The 27308-nt window shown below is 43.1% G+C and overlaps 2 protein-coding genes across 5 annotated transcripts; both read right to left on the bottom strand.

Moving 5' to 3' along the window:
- Positions 1 to 1618: 1618 nt before the first annotated feature.
- On the bottom strand, positions 1619 to 14985 carry ISY1 (ISY1 splicing factor homolog). The gene is made up of 11 exons (XM_067002872.1): positions 14734 to 14985; positions 14529 to 14551; positions 12726 to 12777; positions 11326 to 11391; positions 9880 to 9922; positions 9640 to 9752; positions 8832 to 8949; positions 7838 to 7960; positions 4373 to 4482; positions 2897 to 2983; positions 1619 to 2420 (listed from the first exon to the last, which is right to left on the bottom strand). Exons 1-11 carry the CDS (start codon positions 14968 to 14970, stop codon positions 2313 to 2315), a joined length of 1080 nt encoding a protein of 359 aa, XP_066858973.1. The 5' UTR covers positions 14971 to 14985; the 3' UTR covers positions 1619 to 2312.
- Positions 14986 to 16591: 1606 nt separating this feature from the next.
- CNBP (CCHC-type zinc finger nucleic acid binding protein) lies at positions 16592 to 25496 on the bottom strand. Of its 4 annotated transcripts, none has more exons than XM_048046193.2 (5): positions 25304 to 25496; positions 18804 to 18923; positions 18434 to 18529; positions 18047 to 18245; positions 16592 to 17569 (listed from the first exon to the last, which is right to left on the bottom strand). In XM_048046193.2, exons 2-5 carry the CDS (start codon positions 18904 to 18906, stop codon positions 17452 to 17454), a joined length of 516 nt encoding a protein of 171 aa, XP_047902150.1. In that variant the 5' UTR covers positions 18907 to 18923; positions 25304 to 25496; the 3' UTR covers positions 16592 to 17451. The 4 variants fall into 4 exon arrangements, with proteins under 4 accessions (XP_047902150.1, XP_066858978.1, XP_047902151.1 ...); XM_067002877.1 differs by having other exon boundaries at positions 18047 to 18249; positions 18435 to 18529; XM_048046194.2 differs by having other exon boundaries at positions 18434 to 18526.
- Positions 25497 to 27308: the final 1812 nt, after the last annotated feature.

The raw sequence follows: 27308 nt of genomic DNA, 5'->3' as shown, positions 1-27308 counted from the left end.
AATGCAGGCATACGACACTGTTGCATTCTCTAGGACAAACTACAAGTTCAGTTTCATGTCTTTGGCTACAGAACTGTCCCAGCCCTAACTTCACCAGCAATGTAACAGTCTGTAAAGCAAACAAAATATAGGTATTTTGCTGTAGGTCACTGCCAAGAAACAATTATTCTGCAATTTGTTGGCTCAGACATGGCTAAGGAGAACATTCCACTTAAAAACACTTAGCATTCAGAGCTGCACCGTGCTCGGCACAGAGGGTTCAACCAGCTGCCATTTTGCATTGCACAGTTCCAGATTGCATTTTTATACATATATTTACTTTGTCTTGGTCAGTGGAGATCAGCATTTGCCTTCAGTACTTCTCTATTTATTGTATTGGTCTTGCTCAGGACTGTTAGAAACTCTCTTGAACACAAATGCAATTACTGTCTTGTCCTGATTTTTTCATCATTCTTCCTGTTTATTCATTTTTATGCCTTTTCTCATTATCACATTGCCCTAATCTGTCCATTTTTGTCTTTCATGCTATAGATGTGTATGGTGACAGAAAGGACCAACCATAGCTATTACCAAACTGAATCAGGCCATAATAATTGTTTGTTTTTTCCTCCTCTAAATCTGGTTTGGTTATCTGCAGCGTATAGCTTAGCAAATCTGCAGCAAGACATGCATTTTTCTTACAAGCACTGCTCCACTAGAAAAAAAATACTAAACAAAGAAAAGAAAAAAAGGACAGTCTAATAGAAGCATGGTTGGCAAGGGGCTTTTTACAACCAAACTTTAAATGCCTTTTTGGCAAGGCCATTTGGCAGCTCTAGTTTGTTTATTTTTGTTTGCCTTTTCGTCATACTACGGTTTGGTGACTAACACTCCTGAAGCTTGATAAGGACTTAACAGCCAGCCTGCCAATTTATTAAGCTCCAGGAATGCCATGGCTTAGTGCCAGGCAACAAAGCCCTTAGCTTTCACATACTAATCTCTTCCATAGGTGAAGTACGCTACTCTGATCCAGTCCTTCCTGTCCATAAACCTGTTAGCACATCCAACATGAAAGGAGCCTAGTATTTCATTCTTGGTGGTCAGACATTTCAGGGAAGAAACTCTAGGAAAGTGTTATCTTTTACAGCAATACAAATAACCTGTGGATAAAGTACATTAGCTTTTCTAAAAGCAAGACTAGAAAACGCTCAAGAGGCAGCAGCACAAAGTAAAAACAGCTTCAGAAAGATACTTGCAACTCAGAGAACACAAAATTGAGTCAGAAATGGAGTAGTATGCTGCTACATTACAATATAGAGCTGAATATTAAAAGCATCTAGAAACTCTGTAGTCCCTGATGTGGTTAGTTGTTTACGGTGTATTCCTTAGATAGCACTTCTACTCCACTGCTACAGAAGTCCAATTTAAAGTTTCATTCAGACTTGTATAACAATGTTACTCACTCAGACCCTAAACAAGCCCTCTGCTGTGATCTGCCTCTTTTCACGTGATACACAAGCTGTGAGCAGGAGGGGACGCCCAACTTCAAATCCTGGTGTGGATGACTGTTTATGACCCTATTCTTTGACTATGATTAGGGTAAAGAGCACAATCCTTTGAACTAGAATGAAACAAGACATTAGTGTGTATAAAATTTAATAAAAATATTTGAACAAGGTATTGCAAAGATGAAAGTATTTACAATAGCTGCTAGAATATCCAGCATTTGAGCAGTTCATACACACGGCTCCAAACCATAAAAATGGTAACAGCTTTTGGACAATACTTCATGTGTTATATAAAGAAGCAAATCAACTTCAAAATCATTCAAGATCTGCCATCAAGCTCTCTCTAAGCAGGTTCTGAGCTATTCTGGTAAACTAACCAGGCACAACAGAATAAGTAACTTCTGGACTCAGGTCAGCTAAACTCAACATGAGAAATATGTTTACATACAGCACGGATACAGGAGACAGACCGGCAGTAACATCAGTTAGATTTCTCTAGCGATGTAAGTAGTCATATGGTTTGCTGGTTTATCTGTAAGATGCACTGCCACACAGAGTGTTTCACAAAGTGAAATGACTGAAGACTGTTACTGGAGATGTAGAAACCATGCTAATCTAGGCTTGATCTTTCACAGCACCGAAGTGCAAGTCATCTTAGCAGATTGACCAAAAGAGTGTTCTTCCTTTTGCAGAGTACACTAACTTGATCACAACTTACTCTTAACATTCACAGGGACTTTCAGAGCTAAAAGTGACTGCTGTCAGAATATATCAAACTGGTGCTTTAGGATGGATTATATAAAACCAGGACATACTCATGCAGCATTATAATCCTAAAAGTCTTTTTGCTTCTTCACTCTGTGCCATGAGAGTTTCACTAGCATACTTCTGAAGAAGCTCCATCTTCTTTCGCCGTACAAGAGCTTCCTCAATCTGGAAGTATAAAAGTAAAACATACAGCTTAGTTGAGATGCTGAAACTCAGAACAGCCAGCTAGCAAAACAGGAAGGAGCACAAGAAATGAACAGTGAAAGTTAAGAGGCTTATACTGGTATAAAATTAGTGGAACAGAGGGAAGGGATACCATCAAGGGCCCTTGACAGGCTTGAGAGGTGGGCCCATACAAACGTCATGAAGTTCAACAAGGCCAAGCACAAGGTCCTGCATCTGCGTTGGGGCAATCATAAGCACAAATACGGACTGAGCGGAGAATGGATTGAGTAGCCCTGTGGGGAAGGACTTGGGGGTACTGGTATGCAATGGGGTATAGCAATGGTGCTGTAATTGTGGACAGTTCCACAGCATTTGCAAGAGAATTAAACAGTCACAGAGTAAAATCACTGAAGGAACAAAGTACGTATCTTGCAATAGCAAGAGCACGTCTGCAATTCAATTTTCTGATGTCTTACCTCCTGCTGAGTTGGCACTGGAACATGTGCAATAAATTTCTGTTGGCCTTCTTCACCTTCTTTTTCCTTGCCACCTTCCTCATCAGACTAAAAAAAATTAAATGACATTAAGTTTACTTTCTGAAGGAGTCAAACACAAATCTGCCAGAAGGAACCAGTGAAAAAATAAATGAGGATACAAAAACACAGAAAGTAGGTGAAAAGGACCAAACAACAACAGAATATGACACGCATTACATTCAGATCCTAAGGTCCTAGACATTTTCAGAATTGTTGCTTTTCTTCTTCATATGGCTTTTCCTCTGTTGTGGAAATAATATGAACATAAGGCCACAATCTCTACTTTCCTATGTAACTCTGGCTACAATAGCAAAGCTATAAACAAAAGAGGAGCTAGCCAATCAAGAAGAAAGCAAGTGCCTTAAAAAATATAAAATATACGCACCGTTTCCCTGTATAGATCTATACTGCCTTTCTCATGCCTAAGAGATGGGCTTATGAACCACAAAATAATACAAACAAAACAAGATACAGAAGGAATAACCAGTTTTAACTTACGGACTACCTCCTTTTCATTCTAGTGATAAACCCTCTTGGGTATGGACTAAGAAATAAGAACTGGCTTTCAGTATCCCTTTTACAGATCTCAGAGCACACTGGGAATATCTTTCATTTCCCTTACTGCCTCTGGGTGCAGGAAGAAGAAAGAAGCAAGTAACAGTGATGACTGCAGCATCAGCAAAACCTTGTTGTATCAAAATTCAACTGTGAACAAATCCCTGAACATTAAATGGCTTTGCTATAAACTGATGGCCTGAAATTTACTACACAAAAAAACTATTTGTATTATTACAAATTGTGCCATGGGAGGTTTAGGTTGGATATTAGGAAAAATTTCTTCACTGACAAGAGTTCAGGCATTGGAACAGGCTGCCCAGAGCTGAGGCATTGGAACAGGCTGCCCAGGGAAGTGGCTGAGTCACCAGCCCTGGAGGTACTCAAAAGACGTGTAGATGTGGTGCTCAGAGACATGGTTTAGTGGTAGACTTGGCAGTGCTAGGTTAAGGGTTGGACTTATCTCAGAGGTCTTTTCCAACCTACATGATTCTATGATTCTATTACTCAGGTAAGATCATACTTAGAAGTGTGACTCAACAGTGCTGGTAACACACTACCGTACAAGTACCAGCAGTCCAGGCAATGACAGTTAATCACAAGGTCTCAGCTAACCGTTAGTTGTTTCCCTCTAGCAAAACATCTTTCCTATCTGCCAGCTTTCATCATTCTGTAAACTTAGACCAAACATACTTATCTACTAATATATTTTTTTAAACTAAACAGGGACAACTGAACAGGAATTTAGGCAGAGGGAAGGGCAGAATTCAGCAGCAGAGAGGTTCTCAGCAAAATCTCTCTTCCTTCATAAGGCTGCATAGAAGACACATGAAATGTAACATCACCTTAACCATCACATACCTCATCTTCATTGACAGCATAGATATTTACTTCCTCCTCCTCCTCCTCATCACCTCTCGCAAGTCGTGCCTCTCTCTCCATTTTCCATTTTTCCACTGCTTCTGCTATAACTGTTCGGCAAAGGAAAAGAGTAAGTGTATGTGAGAACAATTTAAAGCAGCATGGTCCGGCTGTAGCTCCAATTTCCTCAACAGCAGTCCTGCAACAACTGAAGCTAGAGTTCCTTTGATTTGTCTCCGATTTCCAAAGCTTTTTTTTTTTTTTCCAAAGACTTAAACTTCTCAGTTAAATCCTCTACATCTGTAATATGCACTTACTGTCGAACTTTGATGTCAATGCTGTCTGAGCAAAATCCAATGTTAGTAAGTAGCACACTGTCACAGTACTAACTGGGGTACATTTTAGATTCTGAGTGTCATGGATAAACATCAACTGACCCTGTTAACACAAAAACAGGGAGCCACGTGACCAGGGTAAGTGACTTCGGCTTTCTACCATGTCAGCAGCTACAGGAATCCTGGTCACCATGTAGGTAATTAAATATGATTACGCTCCATGGAATGACCACCCACACAAGTACTTTTCATCTCAGAGTGCATTTCTTGCTTATTTTGTAGCATGCTTCCAATTCTGTAGCTCACTGCTAGCTAGGACCGTTTAGGCTGTCCTGTCTTCATTATGCAACTGAGAGCTACTAAGAGCTCGAACACGAGTTTTAAGAAGCTTCATCAGTGACAACTTAAGTGCCTAAAAATTGTAGGAAAGTGCAAAACTAATGCAACTAAGCAGTAGAAATGCCTACAACTATACAATTCAACAGTCATTCCCCTTGGCTCCCGAAGTGAACATTAAAATGGTCTCCCTAAGAAAGCAAGATCTAACCAGTGGCACATGACTGTGTTTTGTGTGGTTTCTTAACAGAAAAGCTACACAAATTAAGAAGTTTTTTTTCAATACTTCATTTTACAACACTTTAACTCTTCTGATCACATGTAAAAGTCACAAGAACCTAGATAACAAGTGACCCAAAGGGAATCTTAGATATTATGTACTGATGATACTGGGTGAAAAAAAAAAAAAGACATTCCTTGCAATGCACACTGAAAGACAAATTCAGGGTTACGCTAGCCACATTAACTCGAACCAAGGCTCTTTTATACAGTTCCCCCCACCCATTTGCTTCATTTCCATGTATTGGTTCTGCTAGCATCTCTACCTCTACCCTTATTATTTCAAGTAGCACAATCACCAAAGATGATAATTTTCTTCAGTAACCATGCTACCTCTCCTGCCTGCGGTTAGCAGGACGTGTGAGACAAACACTGAGCGAGATACCTTTCTGGCAACGCACACAGCTTCCCTTCCTATGGCATCAACTGTCTGTCAGCCAGCTACTGCTCACCTGGGTTAAAGCTCCAAGCTACGCTGCAGGACACAGGTAAGTGGAGTATGTCATTTCTTTCCTCCTTCCTCCCTGTCCTATACCTAGCCAATAAGTCACGAGGCTCTAATACACCACAACAGTGTGAAGATCTCATCATTGAGGAGGGGTAAGTGTAACAAGTAGATGACCATATCAAGAGCCACTAAGTATTACAAACAGTTAAGCTCAACCTACTTAACAAGTCACATTCTGCAGTCTCCTTTAAACTTTTTTCCTAATTCTGAAGAGACAGTCATACACAAAAAGGAGCACTAGGAAATGGCAAAACTATTCAAGAAAAAAAATGATCTTCTCATCTGCTGTGTTTTGTGGAAAAACCTGCCAGGACCTTTTCATGTGGAGCAATGAGGATCTGCCTCCAGTTGAAGCATCAATAGAAGGTATTATAAAACAAACATACAAAGCAAATAGTAACAAATTGCCAGGATCAATGAGTGCTCACCTGAAATGCTAAAACAACTATTTACAAAACAGCTAAGCTCTTGAAGGTGTAGGGTCTCTTGCTTAAAACTACACAAATACCAGATGGCAGAAACAGTGCTGGATTTTAAAGAGGGTTCAAAGAACTCAGCTGATAATTCTGATGTCTTTACTGGGCAAGTCAGTAGGAACAAAGCTGGAGAATAAGGTGGCAGATATAAATAAGTATCATCTATTGCAAAAGTATTCGTTTCAAAGGGGAAATTTATTTATTAACAATATGAAACCACTAACAGTTGTAAAGATGAAAGACACCTCTTAAGTGCCCCTCACCCCATCCTCCAGAAATGCTTACACAATTGTGATTTAAGTACCTACGTGCCAGCTATGCACAAGTTATCCATGGGAAAAAATAATAACTTCAAAGTTCATCATCTCTCCTGCTTGATCTAACTTAATGTTCAAAAAGACCTTGAATCACCTACAAAACATAACTCAACACACAGCCAAATCTAGGAATGGAACAGTGACAATCACTGATAAAATGTAATTGTCACTGTAAAGAAAGAGTTTGCGGTGGACTTACATCTTAAATGCTATGTGTAGTTCTGATCACCTCCACTCCATATTTCAAGGAACAGCATAATTGGAAAAGGCTTAAGAGAAGAGTGACAAAGATGTTCAAAAATATGAAACCATTTCCATACAGAGAAAAGGACGTGTACGTTGGAGTAAACTTTTCATGCCTGCACAAGAAACTGGGGGATGAGATATTAAAATTAGTTTTAGTAGCCTGAAGAGGAACTCTATGTTTTCTCTTCAACAGAGTACCAAGGGAGCATCAGTTCACCTTAACTTGAGATTTAAACCAAATCAAAGGCAGCTACTACTCTTCAGAAGGCCATTCATCTGACAAGCTCCTAGCAGCCATTGTATCTAGGGGAAAGGATTACAGACAAATGCCACCAGGAAGAAAAAACACACCAGCAATTAAATACAAAATAACTACTCTGGTAGTAACTACTCTCTTCTCTTTCAAGGCAGAGAAGCTCATCCACTAACATTTACAGATGCTAGCAGATGTGCTGGATCTGGGCAAAAGCGGAGTATTTCAAAGAAAAGATGGGAATGTGTGCAAGCTGGAAGTGGGAGAACTGACTTCTTTGGTCCTTCTGTCTTCTCCAGTAAGACCAGGCAAGACTGTTGCTTTGTTACAGAACACTATAGTGGGTAAAAAAGTGCATGTCATTCAAAAGATGCATTTGGTTGGGACTTGACTGACAGTATGGGACATGAGAAGTGTCATTTTTTTTTTTTTAAATGAAAGTAAGAACTCTGAACTTTTTTTTTTTTAACTGCCTATTCTGGAACTGTGGGTCTCTGGCTGAATTAGGTCTCTCCAAGAAAGAGGGTGCTAGATACAGAATGAGATTTTCTAGAAAACGCAGCCATGAAGTAATACACACGTAAAAGTAAACATTTTTGTTATTACTTCAAAAGAGTGGCTTTTCTCTATGTTAAAGGTTACCAGGACATTCTAATGTCTACACATCTAAGAAAAAGTAGATGACTATTCACAGAGGTTTTTGAATCTTGCATACCTTTCTTTTCATGTTCTTGTTCCAGTGGCTCCAGAATACCGTCATCTTCATCTCTGTAGCCATAGTATTCGGCATCAATGGATTTCATAAGCTCGGCTCGAGTTTTTCGGGGTGGTGGAAGGGCTTGAAAAATACATGTCTGTCATTCATAAAGTCAACCCTAATAGCTTGCAGTGCATTCCTGACCCCCACCAACCTCACAGCAACTATAACTACCACAATAATCTAATTATCACCGGATGATCTGAACTGCTGGCAGTATCAGTACTGGTATTTTACTCTGGCCTGCACAACCCTGATGCTTCCTATCACACAGTTGCCACCATCTAGCAACTCTACACTCTGTCATGCATTTTTCTCCGTGTACTGGGGTCCCAGTAACGAGCAAGACTATTATATGAAAGAAACTAGAAAACTGGCCCAGGCTGCCGCAGATCATGTAGTACCTCCCATAACTCCTGAGACAGCAAACAAGACAGAGCTGATTCAGTAGACTTGCCTCATTTTCAAGTCAAAGTAATTCTCATTCTATGACAAGTCAACACACAGTTTTACCTACTTACAGCTAGATTTTCTTATTATGACACCTGATTCCTGCATCTAAAATTATGTTCAAATTTCTATCTTTTTTTTTTTTAAATTAGTTCCTATAGCTTACCATTAAAGTCAACCTGCTATGCTGGAAGGTTTCTATAGCATATTAGTACTTACTATTTTGAACTCACAGTAGAAAACAGTTTATTCTTTTTTTACGCTTCTTTTATTAAGCTGTAAGGAGTCAAAGGTGCTCTTTGTCCAAAGAAATAGCATTTAATTAATTTCTTGAGTTCAGTGCTTCATGTAGTTGATCTAAGACACAGGCCAGGAAATGTAGTTACTAGCATTCCCTACGTACTATAGTAAATAGTCTAGTAAAATTTACTGTCTAGTCTGAGTGGTATCTCAAAAAAATACTACTATACAGATTTGTATCTAGGAAGAGTTATTTACTTACGCTCCTTTTCAAAAAGCTCTCTAACTCCTGGTAAATCCTTTGCAGCTCCGAAGTATTTGTAACCTCTGTTTCCTGGAACTTCTTTCCCTTCATGATCTAACATTCTTGGTCCAATCCTCTGAAAAATAAACAGTTAGTTGCTTTATGTTTTATTCCTCAATAAAAATAGGCATCTTAATAGGTTAAAGGATTGAGAAAGGAGATAAGCTTTATCAGTTCAAACAACCGTACAAGTAAAATGCCCTCAAAGCTCATCTTTATACAGTCTCTACTTTTACTAGAAATCACCCAGTTAAAACAACAATGAAAACAATAAAGTACCCATACCTGATTCACTTTGACAGAATATCTAAAGCCTTCTTACTGTCTGTACTATTACGTTCAGGTATCCTGTAAATAAGCACTACTAAATCTAACAATAAACACACTTTTGATGTTTTAGCAAATGAGAGCTAGTCTCCTTTCATTTTCAGCAGTAACTAGGTGACCCAAGGAGAAACCTTTCTACAGACTGATAAGGCACGGAATCAAATAAAAGCTTACCAATGGATAAAACCAGAACACTGCTGTACACATTTAACAGGAAGGTAAGACCCCTCAAACCAGCACTCCAAATGAAAAGTCAAATTTGCTCATCGTGGAAACAAATGTTAAATCACATTAGAAGAAGTATTTAGGGATTAAATAAGGTTCCTCTCTAATAAGCACTGGCCAAATAATAGTTCGCTAAATGTTGCACAGATTTTTCTCATTATTCACTTTAGTTGTAAGCAGAACCACCATGTAGTGCAAAACAATCTGCACTTACAGCATAGTCAGGACCTCCTAGCTCCCTTATTCTGACTTCCCAGTGTCCTTTTTCCCTCAGAAGTTTGTTTATTTCATCGTTCAGGTCCCGAATTCTGAATTCGCCCAATCCAGCTGTTAAAGGGAAAAGAAACAAGAAATTAAGCAACTTACTAGAGGCGTACTGCTCACATGGAATACTATGATCTCCTGGTTAGGACCAGAGATTCAAACAGATAAAATTTAATTAGAAAAATCTTACCGTTTTGAATCTGTGCCACTTTCTTGGAAATTTCACCAATGATCTAGTTAAATAAGAACACAGAAGTGAATTTCTCCATTAAAAAAAAAAAACAAAAACACAAAAGAACACCACCTACTCACAACCAACTAGAAAACCCAGAAAGGTCCTTCTTGAAGTTGTCTTTTTGATCCAGAAAGTGGATCTGAGACTAACAATTTCAAATATCAACATAGATTTTATTTGGACTAACATAGTACCTCAAAGGCTTAAAATACATGCAATTATTTTACATCAGTTATCATAAACAATCAAATTCCTAATAAGTATATCCAATAGCTTTGCCCCTGACTTTTCAGGCAAAGAAGGGAAGAGAGGAATGTCCAACAGGCCAGCCCTATGATGAGCTGGCAGGCTGAGTGAACGCCGTTTACCTTTGCTTTAGCAAGCCTTTCAGTGCCATTTCAATACCAATACTGGCTGGACAAGCCAGAATCAAAAGCCTGTGACGCACAGGACAAAGTTCAGCTAGCAGATAACTACTAGTGACACCCCTCCAGGGTCAGCATCATTTAAAGTTTCTAACAGCCTGGATGCACTCTTGGAAAGGTCACAATGAGACGAGATAGGGGGAGCAAAAGCTACTGAGGGACTTGGATAGGTTAGAGAATGGGTCTACAGAGTTCCACAAAGTTCCTGAAAGAAAAGGCAAAGTCTGCATCTGGGAGAATAAGCCCATTTAACAGTCCAGGCCAACTGCTGAATGACCTGAAAGCAGCTTCTGAAGAATAAGCTGAACAAAAAGCTCAACAGGAGTCAATGATACAACACTGCAGGCTAACCTCAGGCTAACAGGCTAACCTCACACTGCTCTGGGTTAGCAAGAACGTGGCCAGCAAGTGGAATTGGTTCTTCCCCTCTATTTGCCGCTTGTGAGATCACACCTGGAGTACAACATACACACGATGAGGGCTGGAGCACACGACACGCAAGGAAAGGCTAAGAGAGAGATGGGTTTGGTCAACCCTAAAAAGAGAAGATGAAGGGGGAACACCCTATTGGTGTCTTCTGGAGGGTATAGAGAAAACAAAGACAGGCTGTTGGAGAGGTGCATGCCAATAGGACAAGCAGTGACAAATTCAAATTGGACCAGGGAAATTCTGAGTACTGTCATAGGAAAAAAAAATAATTAAAAGGGCTGTCAAACACTGGTACAGGGGCCAGAAGTTGGGGAATCCCAGTCCCATGAGATATTCAAAAGTCAACTGGACACAGCCCTGGGCATTGCAATGTGGCTGTACCTTCACTGAACACGTGTGGTGAACTGTATGATATTCCTGTCTAAATTAAACTGTCATTAACTGTCAATATACTGAAGAAGTCTGAAAAATTTAGCACGTCTGTTTTAGACAGCCTGCTTACAAAAGTTCAACCTGCTACAGAATTATAAAGATCTATTCACATTACCTGTCGCCTCCATTTCTCAGCTTTAGGCAATTCATTACACTCTGATGCAAGGAAAGGTCTTCGCTCCTGTTAGACAAAAAAACCACACAATCTATCATCAATATGGTCACAGCATTTCATGCAAACTGTTGCTTGATTAAACCTAAACTATGCTACCAGCATCCAGTACCTTCTGCTCCCACCAATTTTTAACGGGCGGATAAAAAATGACTACTTACAGACCTGCCAAATTAAACTACCACAGAATACTGTAAACTACATAATCCCACTTTATTCAAAACAAAACGTGTCACCTAATCCTTCATATCACTACACAGATGAATAATGTTTCATCTAGGACAGCTGCATTCATATAATTTTCAATATACTAGCATCTAAATAAAATCCACTATTTTCCAAGCAGCTGTTAAGCTCGGGCCTTTCTTTCTCAATTACAACTACCTAAATTCCATAACTTTTCTTCAGGATGTTTTAATTTTGTACTCTCCCAACTACTGTTAATTAAAACCACTTTTTTCCCCCAACCTTCACAATTTCATCTTACCTCTAGTACCGCGTGCAATTATTTTGTCCCTTTCCCTACAGTACTTCCACAGGTCAGCCCTTTATATATATAAAAAAAAAAAAAGCCTTCCTTCACATAGCATACCAGAAACTGTCCCATCTTACGTGTAAAACATCTCTCCTTACAGAGCGAAAACAAGACACTTGAATTTCCAGAATTTCTTTGCCAGTTACCAAAGTTAAAAATTATAAACCTGTCTAAAAAAAATTGAGAACACTCTGATCCCTACATAAATATTCTTGCAATTTGAGTTATGATTCAGTGAAAAACGTACAGAAACATCCAGAGAGAGTTGAAAATCGTTCACTAAGGTTCTACGTGGGTTTAGGGGTGCTATTTCTTGCATTACAATACGTATATATTTTTTAATGTCTAAAATGGGCTTACCAAATTTGTAAATCTGATGCCAATTCCAGCTCCCAACCCTCCCCCTCCCCAAAAGCGCCATAAGAGCCAAGACAATTATGATCAGATGCAGACATCATGTGTTGGTTTAATAACATGCCACTATTGTCACATGCAAGCCTCGAGTTCAGAAGGATCCTGAAGACCCTCTGTTCCATGGTTATTACTTCGTTAGAATACTACCATAAGCAATTGTTATTTACCAGTATTTTAAGCAGTTATTTAAGAAAATTCTGTTTACCATTTCTCTTTTGTGTCATTGTGAAACACAGTCCCTACTTTAACTGCTTTCCGGATGACTAATGTCAAGCTCCTATACGACTCTTGAATGCAGTGCATGGTCTTTCTGGAAACTGTTACACAGGTGTGCACATGGCTTGCATTCCACCCTTCATCAAAGCTAACAAAGCTTTAATTTTTTACATCATACCTTAACTTTTCCTTCCTCAAGCTGAGCTTGACGAAATCTTGCCAAGGCCGTCCTAAAAAAAAAAAAAAAAAAAAAATGGAAGGAAGCAAATTTACTTCTATACATCTACACCTCAACTGCAGTAAGTTCTTTTTTTTCTTTATATTACAGACTTAACAAACGTTAAGAAAACTTAACGTTTTCTCCATTCTGTAGAAAACGAAATGCATTCATTGACTAGCTCTTCTGACTACCAACTTCTACAACACTAGAAATCCTCAGTGATTAATTTCTTAGACAAACCCTGGCAAGCAACTAATTAATTTTTCTATTTAACATATTCCAATGTGTTAGATATTACCAGCAAAAGGATGACAACAAGTTACAAACACAAGCATAAAATGTACTTATCTTAGCATCAAAAAGCAAAAAAAAAAAAAAAAAACCTTCATTGAGGGCAGCACCTTGCAATCAAGCTTATTAAAATGTCTAAAATATTTCAAGTCTCTTACAACTAAGCTGAAACTATATAGACCCCATTTTTTTAATGCATGGTTTTATTTATTTACAAAACATTTAATAGTTATGTTAAAAAGCACAAATCAACTGAGAGAGCACTTAACACCTTCTCTTTAGCTTCATATCTGTACTCTGCGTGTAAGACAATTATCTAGGGCTCCATCTACTGTTAAGGATCAGAGAAGCATTTCCAGAATGAAATACTGCACCATTCAATTCAGTGTCTAAGGTGCACTGGGTTGTATCACTGTACGAGAGCACCTCACAAGGTACTACATAGCTGTAGTCCCTTCGGTCTCTCTTTGAATTACTATTACAAACTCAACAAATATTTCAGTAAAATAAATGCAAAACAAATACATTAATGAGCTTCTAATTTAGTAGTTTTAAATATGTGGTCTGAAAACCTTCTTGAAAAGGTACTTTGGAAAGACAATAGGAGAATTAAGATATTAAAGACTGATTTTGCTCAAGGCCCTCCCAGGCAAAGGTTATACCTAAACCCACACTGACAGATGCCTGTCTAGCCTGTCCCCTCTGTTCCAAAAATGGAAACTGCCTAAAACCATAGTGAAATGTTAGAACAACTTCCATGTTTATTATCCAGCCCTGCTGCAGTTTCTGTACTGGACTGGCTGGCACAGCCAGCAGCACTGCCCAGCACAGTGCTGCAAGCTCCTCAGCACCAGGTTCCTCCTTTACAGATGGCTCATGTCAGAGAACGGTTTGGGTTGGAAGGGACCCGAAAGCCCACCCAGTCCCAACCCCTGCCATGTGCAGGGACCGCCCCCACCAGCCCAGGCTGCCCCCAGCCCCATCCAGCCTGGCCTTGGGCACTGCCAGGGACAGGGCACCCACAGCTCCTCTGGGCAGCCTGCGACAGGGCCTCACCACCCTCTGGGTGAGGAATTTCTTCTTTGTATCTAGTTTAAATCTACCCTCTTTTGGTTCTAGAGTGTCACTCTTCGTCCTATCACTGCACCCCCTGACACCGAGTACCTCCCCAGCTCTCCTGCAGCCCCCCTTATGCCCCGGCAGGCCGCTGCGAGGTCTCCCCGGAGCCTTCTCTTCCCCGGGCCCAGCTCCCTCAGCCTGTCCCTGCAGGAAAGGTGCCCCGGCCCTGCCAGCCCCCCGCCTTTACAGCAGCCCCGGACCCGCCGCTCAGCGCAGAAAGCCGCGCTCAGAGCAGGGGGCTTGGAGCAGGCCGTGCAAACCGGGGGCAGCCGCCGAGCCGCGGGCAGGGGGGAGCTGCCTCCGGGGGGCGGCGGGGAGCTGAGGCCCGGCCGGCCCGCACGCCGCACTCACATGGCCTTCTCCGCGTTGCGAGCCTGAAAGAGAGAAAAGAGGCGCGTTAGGGCCGGCGGTGCCCCAGGAAGCGGGGAGGCCCCGGCCCCGGCCCCGGCCCCGGCCCCGGCCCCGGCCCCGGCCCCGGCCCCGGCCCCGGCCCCGGCCCCGGCCCCGGCCCCGGCCCCGGCCCCGGCCCCGGCCCCGGCCCCGGCCCCGCGCTCACCATGGCGCCACCACCAGCCGCCCGCCCGCTGCCTGCCGCCTGCTCCGCTCCGCTCCGGAAGCAGCCGCGGCGCCGGCCCGGAAGCGGAAGCACGCCCCGGCGGGCCGGGCGGGGCCGCACGGCCCGGGTCTCCGCCGCGCTGCGCCTGCGCGCCACGACCTGGTCCCCTCCCCCCCGGGTGTGAGGCGCTGGGGGAGCGCGGCGCTGCGGCGCCAGGAGCCCCGAGCCTCCGAACATCAAATTGCTCTCGTTTAAAAATGTGCACTTTCTGTATTACTTTTTTTTCCCCCGATGAAAATTGAGACTATATTAAGACTTAAATAAATTGAGACTTAAGCACCCGAGTACTAAAGAAGCCGTAGCTGCAAGACCTTCACAAGCACAAGCTTAAGTCACTAAATTCCACAGGAAAAGTGCCTTATGCAAGTCACAAGCACTGGAAGCCTTCATATACATATATGTATTTATATACATATGTATATAAAGCTACAGGTTAAGTTCCAAAGGCTTTCAGGCCTTTGTAATAATAAAATTCAAAAGTTTTGTGACTAACTATATACACACGTACATGTGGAACGTAGTTAGCCCGTGCTGACCATGCACGGACTATGCTGTGGTCAGCCCGTACTAGCTGGGCGACCCCAAGGCAACCTACGTGCTTCAACTATGGAATTTATAGGGGTTTTGGCAGTCTAAAGCTCAAAGTACATTCATGTTCTTTATAGCAGCAATTAGAAATAAAATGAAAACACTCAGGCCAGAACACCTTCCCCACGCCTTAGTTTCACAAGAGATGAAAGGCTTTGTTCAGCATACAGCTGGACAGAAGGCAGCCTGCCAACGTGTGCGCAGCCTGCAGTAGCACTCACCACATCGTTTGGGTTTTGCACTCTGCAGAACCGCCCTCTGCATTTGTCAGACAGAAGCAAGTACTCGGATTTTGTACTGCTCCATCTAAGCAGCAAGAGTATTCACTTTACATGCTTCCAAGTAGCTTTCACCAGCTTCCTTCCATCAATATTAGCAGTATTATCAGCGCACCCTTTCTAAAATCCTGCTCAGGTTGTCAGTCAAGTGATCTGGGCTCTGTTTACATAGTGCTTAGTACTTTTATTAAAAATGTTTTCTCCCTGATCTCCAGCTCAGGCTTTTTCTACAGGCTTTCAAATTTTCAGCCTGAGTTTTGATACTCAGGTGCCGGGTCCTGCAGTTTGGCCACAACCCCATGCAGCACTACAGGCTTGGGGCAGAGTGGCTTGAAATCTGTGCAGAGGAAAAGGAGCTGGGGTTGCTGATTGATGCTCACCTGAACATGAGCCAACAGCATCCTGGCTTGTGTCAGGAATAGTGCAGCCAGCAGGAACAGGGAGGTGATTGTCCCCCTATACTCTGCTCTAGTGAGGCCTGCTTATACATGGAGTGTTGTTTTCAGTTTTGGGCCCCTCACTTCAAGAAGGACATCAAGGCCCGCACTGGTGAAGGCTGAAATACTGCTAGCACATCAGTAAACTACTCCAGGTTGTGTTTGAAATGTGCTGTACCTCTAACAACTTGTGTGCCTTTGACAACTTCGAAGTGGAAGAAGTACTTTATCGGCATCAGCTGAGATAGGTAGCAAGCCCCCCATGAGAACACAAACCATTCACATAAACCATAGGCAGATAAGCAATAGTCTGGAAGAAGGACTACATACCCAATGTACATATAGTCTGATGCTAGAGGATGGAAATTTAACATAAGATAGAACAAAAGAGAAGTCCAAACTGAACTTTTTACACCTCCACATACCCCTTTTTAATATGTTATTTTGCACTGTGTACATGAAACCAAAAATAAACAAAAGGAACTTTAGCCAAACTCCCCTTCCTCCTCCAGCTTTATTGATAGTTTAAAATTACATTTTCTATGTTCTAGGACTTCAATTGCTTTTACCATCTTACTTTAAAAACTGATTACAAGCAAATGAAACTCAGTTGTCTAAGTGATATAGTATACAAAAATAACATCTTGATTTCTGTGAAAATGCATTTATTTGCAACTCCTGAATAGCTCCAAATTGTATATGCTATGAGCACTGATGTCTGGGTTTCAGATTTACTTTGAAGTATTTATTCAAAAGCTTCCCATTACGTTCTGTATCTCCAACATGAACATTCATTGACTGAATTACTGTTATTTTAAGTTTATTCCTGATTTCTCTCTCTCTCTCATGGCCATTAACAGGCATGTGCATCTTGTTTATTTACTCCCACTCAGCTATATGCTCTAGGTAGGGCCTGATACAGATATTACTTGGTGTTAACAGCTACTGAGGTCAGACAATCCAAGGCCATTGTAATAAAATTAAAGTTATGAGGAAGTTTAAGACACTTCCAGAATTTCTTTCCTCCTGCATAGAATCGCTTCCATGTAACCCAGAGAGGGTTTGCTGGTCTGACTCAACTCTTCCCACTCATCAATCCCTATTCACCAGTGGCACGGAAAGGGGGTTCTTTAACAAAGCATTATACATAACACCTCTACCAAACTAAACATAAACATTTTTGTAGTTAAATGCAGAAAGTTGATTTTTCCACCCCTTTCCTCCTTTTACACGGCAAGTAAAGCTCACTGGCCTGGGAGTAGCCTCTATCTGCCAACCTTTGGCCAGTGAAGAGGATTCAGAGAAAAATAATACAACCATCAATCAGAAAAAGGAGGGGCGACAAAGGAAAATAATTAGGCTGTAGCTTCAATTGTGCATTCCCGTGCAAGGTGCCCTGACTCGCCGCAGCGATAGCAGTTGACTTCACTGGTCTTGCTGCAGTTGATGGCTACATGGCCAGTTTCACCACACCTGCAGGAAAAAAAGAATTAAAATATTAAGATTTGATTCCAAACCACCCAGACAGGTTACTGTTCTGCCAACCATGCTGGCTACTTTGATTTCATGCAAGACTCGTTCTGTACTCAAGACTTCTGCTTCAGTGTTCTCATGTTCTTCCACGAGGCATGAACCAGGAACCACTCCTCAACTGATCAACTAACTTACACTGATCACTGTGTATGCCAAAACCACAGTGCACCAAACAGACTTTACTTATTTTTGTTAGGTTTTCCCTGTTCTGATGCTTCTCCTGTTTAGCTTTGTTTGAAGCGTAACTGGCTTTAACTCAGATACACCATATTTTCCCTTCCTCCACAGCAGGAAGTCTTGGTGGTGGTGAAAGATACTGCACTCATGAGCATGCTGTAGCTGGTACAGGCACAAGCAGCATTTTGAAGCCAGCTTTTCAGCTGCTTCTCAACTTTGAGTATTAGTAGATGCTCTTACCTATAGCATTTCACTTTGGTGCAGTCTTTTTGAATGTGTCCAAACTCTCCGCAAGAATAGCACTTCTGCTCATCTGCATGGTCACAGTCACGAGCGAGATGGCCAGGTTTGCCACAGTTGTAGCAGCACTGCTCTCTCTCCCTCTTCGGCTCCTTGCAGTCCTTCGCAATGTGGCCACCTCTACCGCAGTTATAGCAGGCTTCCACAATAAGAAAAACATACCAAACAAGACTATAAAACCTTGGTAGAGTGAAGTGTAGCATGCTTCTAATGAAGGACATTTACTCTGTTTCCAGTGAATTATGAGATCAGTGTACAACAGCCTTCTCTTCAACCACAGATCTCTGTCCATGGAATTGAAGAGATAGAATATTTAGTGATACTTACCATCCTCCTGAAGATCACAGTCCTTGGCAAGATGGCCAGACTCACCACAGCGGTAACAGATGTCCGGCAGAGATGAAGACATGAACTGGAAGCCTGCTTGAAATGGGTAACAGGAGAAAAAAGGCTTAAGAATATTCTTAACTTAATCCCTAAGAGTTAATCAAGGACACTGGCAGCTGAACTGACAAATCAGGTTTAGTCTCAGAAGTCCTTGCATAATTCTTATGCAGACTTAAGGACCAGGTAAGTTTATCACCAATTTACGTCTCAGTCTCTGATCAGTTAAGTCAGTGTTTTACACAGCACTGAGAACAGACAGCTAGAGACATCTTACTGTACATATAAACAGAAAACCATAGCAATCACTTACCTCTGCCACGGCTTCTCATCCCACGGCCACGGCCAATCCCAGTTGGGCACTCCCGAGCCCAGTGGCCAGTACGCCCACACTTGAAGCACTCGTTGCTGCTCATGGTTGCAGATCACCTGCCTGAGGGGAAAAAAAGATAAATTTTTAGAACACTTTCCCTCCCCAAGCTAAGGGCTCAAGTAAGAGACACACCCATCACCTTAACACCCTTACTGTCACGCTCTCCTTCAGTAATACCTTCTTCCTCAACACTCAGTTAAACTAGAAAGCCAGTTACTTATCTCCGTTTCTTCCTAGTAGTTTCTTTCTGTTGGGAGTACCTGGCTGGCATCTACTTTTCTTCACTAAGCTGCATTTCTTCACTAACCAAACTACATTCTAAAAGCTCCTTGTAAGAGTAGGCTATATTACAGCTAAGGCCTTGAAGAGTGAGTTAGCTTAGTATCTGAAGTCTTTAGCTCTTTTATGATGTAAAGAGCAGTTATCTGACCTAAAGAATAGTCATTTCTCAGAGTTCACTTCAATATATTAACTTACATTTCAGGATACATACTTCACTCCTCAGTTTACATGGAAGAAAATGCTCAAGACATTTGGCTTCCCTAAAAGACATCAGACACTTGCCAGATATCTAGAAGGCTAACTTGGAAAACATTCTTAGAATGCTAGGGAAACATCGGATAGGCATGCCTGTCCATGACAGCACAAACCACTTTTGCCCATATTGGGGAATGGAGGAAGGCGTTTCATTGATCAGGAAAGTCAGTCTGCCACAGACCACTGAAGCAGTGGTGAGGATGCGGTAGGTTAAAGAGACTGCAGTCACAGTACCTTAGCTTGCCTAAGGTATAAAGCAATTAGGCATGACTTCTGGAACTATACACAACAGAACAAGTTAAATATTTAAATTGGATATTGTTTAAAGTGTGCCTGCAGACAAGTTTAAAATGCACTGGTTTATAAATACACACATTAAGCTGAATACTTCATATGCTCTCTCCCAATTCATTACACTTAACTCAATGGAAGTAGAATCATTAGCTGTATGTTTTGTTAGTGTACCTGATCCCCAAGCTATTCTTCCTATAACCCTACAACTTAGTGGTACAGAATGCTTTTTTTAAAAAAAAATTTGAAGTTGCATACCAAAATAGTAAAGACTATTTTGTATGTTCCCATTGGGACACTTTCAAGTAAAAATATGAAACAATGCTAACAACCAGAACTGCTAGCCTATTCAAACAGAACATCTGTCAAACATCTCAAATTACCAAGAATATGAATGAGTAGCATCTTGAAGAAAGTCACAAAAGAAGCAGTAAGAACATCAAGACCTCAAGAAGAACCAGACTTAGCATCCTGACATTAAGAACTTCAATGGATATAGTATGTTTAAACATATCTATTTTTTAATTTACTCCATGCAGAACATTATTTTGGCTTTTTGATCACTTTTCCCTCAAAAAAATTCCTTTCTCCAGCTGCCTTCTGCACAGTGACCATCCATCCTTCCCACCACAATAAAAGCAGGAAAGTTTAAAATACATGAGATGTGAAGCTTAATACGCTACTTCTGTAACCCCACATCTACATTCCAACTGGATCAGATAATATTTGCTCTTAAAATGAAATTCTGCAATGAAAGGATGCAAACAGATCTTCAACAGATGTTAAGAATAAAACAGCTTTTTTTTATGAGCACTTGATTTTATATATAACTCAGCCTTTTCACATGCTAGCAGGTATTTACTGCTTCATCTGTGTTCAAAGTCTCTAACTTATTAGGACACCCAAGGGTGAAGAGCTGTCTACTACAGTGGCAGCAGCTGGCACCCGTGTGCTCTTGTTTAGGCCTGTTTTCATAGCAACCATGTTGACACAGCAGAAGAGGAAAAACACTGGCAAAGCTGACTGCAGAAGCTGGTCTTGACACAGTAATTGATGCTGATTTTAATTTCCATGAGACAAAATGGGGTCTCCGATTTATATAGAGACATAGTCCCCACTCAACCTGCAACTCTTACAAGTCAACACATTACGATGTTATTTACAAGGCCTTGCATTACTGTCCCAAAAGAGTGGAACAGTACACCAACAGTTCCAGCCGCACTGGAATACATCTCTACAGATATAAGTAACAACTACAGAGTGGCACTCAAACCACGCACTAGGTATTACAGCATGATGTGACAGGATTAACTATCACCGGCAGTTACTTGTGTGCCTAACGTAACCACTCAGGTTAACGTACAGTAAGAAACAAATGTTTTATAGGTGAACTAAACCTCCTTTAGATATGCACTGGAGAAGCTTTTATGCCGAGATGTACCACCCACCTACATCTGTTGCCAGTCGCTACCTGCACAAGGGACAAAGAGCACAACACTCACTGCCCCAGAGGAATTTGAAAACAAGTTTTACATCTGACCCAAAATTGTCTCCTATTTTAAAGCCACTCCTTCAAAAAAAAAAACTGTTTCTCTTCCTCTAGTATTTATCAAATTGGCCAAGTAGGATTATGCAAACCAAGTAAGAAATCCAGAGGACAATAAGCAACAGTTTCTGCACAACTTGAACAGAAGATTCACTTTGCAACCTTTATCTTCAGAGGCCCGCTTTTTCCCTGCGCACAGACCTCTGAAGGCTACAGCTGCCACAAACATACGATCACAAAGCACAGCACTCATCTTCAGATACTTCAGGCATATGAAAGTACCAAACAGTTTGCCTGGACTTCTATTCACCAGTATTTTTGTGTTTAATATCTGTGTTCTTTGTGTAGAAGATCTGAAACTGAATGCAAGTTCACCAGCTGGAGATGGATTCAGCTGATACTAGTTTTATTTATCCCACATTCTAAGAAACCTTATACAGGACAAAGTTCCTCAACAATGTAAACTGTTTAAAAAAAAGGTGGGAATTTAGTTTTCAGATTAAGCCAACACTTTTAATGAACAATATCCAGAAGAGGTTGGTTCCGTACAACAAGTCCTTAAATGGACACCCTCCAAGCAGTTTGGACACCATTTTTCAGTTACTTAGAAGAAATAAGAATGACTAGAGTTTAAAAACCACTCAAGTTCAAGTTCTCCTCTGTTAGTCACTACTTCTTCACACTGGCATCACAGACAAGTTCTCAACAGTTCCTTTTATCTATCAAGGCCACCTTAAACAGGCCTTCTGCGATAAGGCTGCTTGTAGAGGTTGTTTTCTCTCAGTCACATCTATCAATGATTTCCATAGCTCAAATGTATTACACAAACTCACTCCTCCCCTGCTTACATTCCAGAATTGTTCTGCAAGACAGACCAGAGGAGGCAGTGGCTCAACATAAGATTCCAAAACTCTGAGAGAAACACAAATCTAGCCGCCTCAAATCACACCTTTCTGCGAAGGCAGACATTCACCAGAACTCCTTGTACAGGCCTCCTTAACCGGAGTTTGAAGCTGAAATAAATCACTTTGCAACTATTTACTAAATCATGTCTTCACACACATTCAGAAATATCCCAGTCTGTTTTAGTAGCCGATCCAGACCAGGCAATGGAAAGAACTACCACTAATCTCCACTGTAATGCTATTTTATTGCTTTTGCTTTAGGTGCCATCTAAAAAAAGAAGTCTGCTATAACAGACAAAAGCAGAACTAACTTGGGCTCCTCACAGGAGGAACCTAAGCTATCCTCCAGAGTTTTAAAGAGAGGACAAACGAGTTCTTGGCAATTCACCAGTACACAACACTCACTCCAGTTATCTGAAAGAAATCTGACTGCAACCTACAAAAGTAGGTAACATGTTGAAGCTAGATTTACTCTGAACACCCTGATCAATGCAACAGGTAGCAGAAGTTTCATCACAGGCAGCAGTTAAGTATTTTTGCCAGAACCTGTGCTGGTCCCCGCTACGACAATGGAGCTTTCCTATATGAGAAACTGCTAGGTAGAAAAGATCAGAACCACAAAACTGATGTCTCCCACGCTAAACACATTCTCTTTTGTCTCATTTAGGGAACCATCATGAATTTTATTTTAGATACATTTACTAAAAAAACTGCCAGTTAATATCTTTACTTTACATGCACTTAAGGTCACATTTTACAACCAGGAAGTCATGGACACCTATGATCACAATTCTGAACAGGAGTTACTACCTCCTAGAGACAAGCGAATGAGTGGTCCTTTCTGCACAAGCAGTGGTTTATGTAAGGGACAGACTAAACCAGAAAGGAACATACAGGCAGCAGAACAACTTCCGGAGCAACAGAAAATAGTTGCAAGGACATTACTTAGACACCTCTAGATACAAGCAGTTCTTTAGAATTCAACAGCTTACTAACAGTTCAAGTCCAATGTAACAGTGGCAATTATATTTATTATACTTACCAAATGCTTCCTTTGATCTACAAGTATCACATCCATTTGATATTAATAGAACTTCACTCCTTCAAAGGAGGGACTAAAGAGAACCCACTGCTAAAACCAGCATGCTTATTTAAGAGCTCTTTAGCAAATCAGCTGTATCAAGGAGGCAAACACTGAGAAGTCAGCCATTTCTATCCAGGCTGTTGGTGACAATACCAAGCCCGAGTGTGACAAGTCAGCCCACAGCCAGGCTGAAGACAGCAAAAAACATTCGCAACAGCAGGCAGAGCTCTGCTTTTCCAAGAGATTAAGAAATGGAAAGGAGTACTGTCCGAAGTGTCAGCATTTTGTTTCAAAGGAGCAATCAAAATATTACTCATTTAAAAATAAATGCTACCCATAAAGGAGTTTATTTCCCAACAAGAATGTTTGAGGATTCCAGAACTCAAGACACGTGACTGTGACTGCGTACACAGAATTAGTGATGCTTCAGCCTCCAGCTTTTATTCTCAGAAGGAAAACATACATAGTTAAGTATTTTGACCACCAGGTAACAATACTTCAATTCCAGAAGGAAGCAGTTTGGAACTTCATGAAAACCTCCAGCAATTGAGAGCTGAGCCCTCAACTCCAGACCCCCTCAATACATTCCACAGGCAAACCTGTCTGCCTGATTCAAGAATTCTGAACATTAACTAAAATTCAAGAACTTGGACCCCTTTTGAGAGGTTGAGAGGTCAGAAGCCAGGTCAAAAAGACACTAAAATTGAGGTACCTGAATCAACTTGTAGTTCTTGGACAGCTTTGTTGACTACAAATTGAAGACAGAGCTACAGAAACACTTCTTTTGGTTAACTTTTGTTCTTTCTGCCTACCCATACTCGCTAGCATGCAGGCTGTGACAAACTACAGACTATTTACCAAATCGGCACATTCCGTTCTTCCCCTTTACATTCTTACTGCTGTCTGGGCAGTTTTAAAGTTTTAAACTTAAGTATGCAGTATCAGCAATGTGCAAACTTCATGTAAAAGCCAGTCCAGACATTAACTAAGTCAGTTAAGGAAAAAGAAAAGGCAGATTAGCCCTGTAAGTGGCAAGGTTCTCCTGCAACCCTAGGGAACTCGTTTAACTCTTTCCACTGTGGATGGGCAAAGGATTGCTTCTCTAGGCCAGTCTGCACTTAGGAAGAAAACATGGATCAGGCAACCCTAAGGGTTCAGCCACGGGCTCTAATTAACCGCTGAAACAGAAATAAGACGCACTATTAAATTTAATAATTCCTCGCGACGACTCTGCCTGCTGAATGAGCAACAGTGGTTACTCGAGAACTACGCCTGTCGAGCACTCAAATAAAACGCAGCTCCACTACTTCGCGACGTGTAGCTGCCGCGGACTCTTTTTCCTATCCATTTATAGGCCCCGTTCGGGCGCGGGGCCGGCACGGGCCGTGCCGGGTGGGAGGCCAGCAGCCGCCGCAGCTCCTCGCCCCGAGCCGCCGCCGGGGCCCAGCACGTGGGCGGCCACGTGGTGCGCCCGGGCCCAGGCCCCGCCGATACCGCGCCGCCAGGTGCCCGCTCCCCCGGCCGGGGTCAGCTCGGAAGTTTAAGGAAGAATAAAGAGAGAAGTTGGAAAAGAGAAAGGTTTTATTTCAGCCGCTTCCCAACCCCGCGCCCTTCCCCAGCTCTCCCAGCGCCGTGTCCCCCCCCACCCCCACCCCCCCCGCGGGGTGAGGTGGCCCCGCGGCCCGTTCCGTTCCTTCTCCTTCTCCTTCCTTCCCTCCCTGTTCCCCCACTCCCCTCCACTCTCCTCCTTCCCTCTCCCGCCCGCCCGCCCGCCCAGGGCCCCCCCGGCCCCCGGACGCCCTGCGGCCCGGCTGGGGCACGCCACTGCCGGGGGACCCCGACCCTGAGGTGCGGCCCAGGGCGCCCCGCGCCCAGCCCGGCGGCCCGGCCCCGCTCCCCGAGCGGCACAGACCCCTCCCGGCCCCTCCGCGCCCCCCGGCCCCGCCGCCCAGGCCCGGCCCGGCCCCGCTGGGCGCCGCTTTCCCGCGCTAGGCCCGAGTGCGCCAGCGCCGCCATCCCCTCGCCCTCCGCCGCCATCCCCCGCTCCCGGGGCCTCCCCCCCCGGCCCGGCCGTTACCCGCGGACTGCCAAGCGCGCTGCGGCGGCGGCGGCTGGCGGCGGACGGAGGGCGCCGAGGGAAGGCCGCGCTGCTCTGCCCGCCCGCTCCGCTCCCTTCTGCCTGCGCCACACGCGGCTTGCACACGGCCCCGCGCGCTCCCCCCGCCCCTCCCTACTACTCTGCGCACGGCCCAGCGGAGCCCACCTCTCCGCCAATGGGCGCGGCCCGCTTTTCCCGAGCGGCCAATCGGCGTCGCGAACGCGGGCGCCCAATCGGCGCAGGCGGAAGGGGGGAGGGGCCCGCCTACCGTGACGCTCTCGGGGGGGGGGGGAGGGGGGCAGGCGGCCCCTCGCGGGGCGCTGCGGCACAGCGGGGTCCGCCCCGCCTCGCCTCGGCCCCACACGGCCCCGCGCGCCTCTCCCCCTCAGCGCCCCCTCAGTGCTCCGCGGCCGCGGAGCTGCCCGTCTCCACCGTCTCCACCTCGGCCCCGCTCTTCTCGGCCCCTTGGGGCTTTTCCCTGCCCGTAAGGCCGGGGGTGCTCGCACCGGGCTTCCTCGCGCCCCCCGGCGGCCTCCCCTCCGCCCCCCGCACGGTTTCTGTCCCTGCCCGGGCAGCCCCAAGCGCCGGGCGCGAGGCGGGAGGCGCCGCCCGGCCCTGGCGGCCATCTTGGCGGGGCTGCGGGGCTGGCGGCAGCGCGAGGAAATGGAGGACGCGGCGCTCAGTCACGCCGGGCTCGGGGTGGCGGCTTGTACAGGGCGCCTGTAACCTTGTCAAGGCACCGGTTAACAGCCGCTGCGGTACTTTAACGCATTGCAACAAGAACAACAACAAAGTTTTTTTTGTTTTGTTTTGTTTTGGATGAAACATCGAAACACTAAACTATTTAAAATCTCTCACAAAAATCTCATAAGTGGTACTACTATTCAGTATTCACCTAGGGGGCTTTTTACACAAATCCTCTCCCTTTGCCCTAGGAACTAACTAAGAACTAAATATACTAGAACCACTTTTGAATGTTTTGGGGAGTATAACACTGACAGTATCATAATTACTCCATCTATTTGTTCATCATAATTTCGTTGAAAATTCCACAACTGTAAGCTGTTGAAATGTTCTCCCCACCTATGTGTCTGCTGCGAGAGTGAGAGATCTCCCACCGTGCATTAGAACTAAAAGTGCGGGTGTGAGGCTGAACGTGGAGACAAAACTTTGGACTGACCTTTCCTCAAGCTGTCTATCCTCATATCTATTACATCACCATGGTTAGGATTGTTTTATTAGAATGTGAGTAGCAACGTATGTCTTCCCTTCCATGCAGTTGTGTGTGGTTCACTTCAGATAGAGTTTTTTTTACATCACTAGCTTTTATTTGTGTTTCCTGTACTGTATTTTTACATCACAGCATCAGCATTCAGGTCTCATAAGGGGATGAGCCTTTCAGGCCTATTTTCTGTTTCAGAATTTCTGTACATTACACTACTGTTTTACTATAACTTTTGCCAACTCTCATTCTGGCATTTGTTTTACAACACTGTAAAAACTTCAGCACTATCAACAACCTTTGAAATCATAATAATGTTTCTTCCCGCTAATGATTTTTTAAAATCTTTACAGTCATATTTAAGCTTAATTTTCGTGGCCTTTGGTTTCCTCACAAATACATGTTTAGTTTTAATTCCTACAGGTGATAAATGGAAGAAAAAATATGTTTGTTATTAAGGAAGTGCTTACAGTTTCTAAAACAAGGGTGTGCCTACACGGCATTAAAAAAAAATACACGGCACAAAGAGAAGAAATACAGAAGGAAAATCATACATCCTTAAATGTTTATCAACTATTTTTTTTTTTTAATAGAACCTGGCTTCTGTATGAGTCTTTATTACTCGGGAATTTTAGACTGACAAAACAATTGTAGACACTTTTCTAACTTTTTCCTGTGTTTTGCTGGTTGTACTTCTGGTGCTGTCCGTGAGGCTAGGAAATCCCAAACTTAATCTTAGCAGTAATCCATAGGCTTAACTGC

This window comes from Anser cygnoides, chromosome 10 (genome assembly GCF_040182565.1).
Source record: "Anser cygnoides isolate HZ-2024a breed goose chromosome 10, Taihu_goose_T2T_genome, whole genome shotgun sequence".
NCBI classification, from domain to species: Eukaryota; Metazoa; Chordata; class Aves; order Anseriformes; family Anatidae; genus Anser; species Anser cygnoides.
The sequence above is the reverse complement of the archived record's forward strand: the minus strand, read 5'-3'. Positions and strand labels throughout refer to the sequence as shown.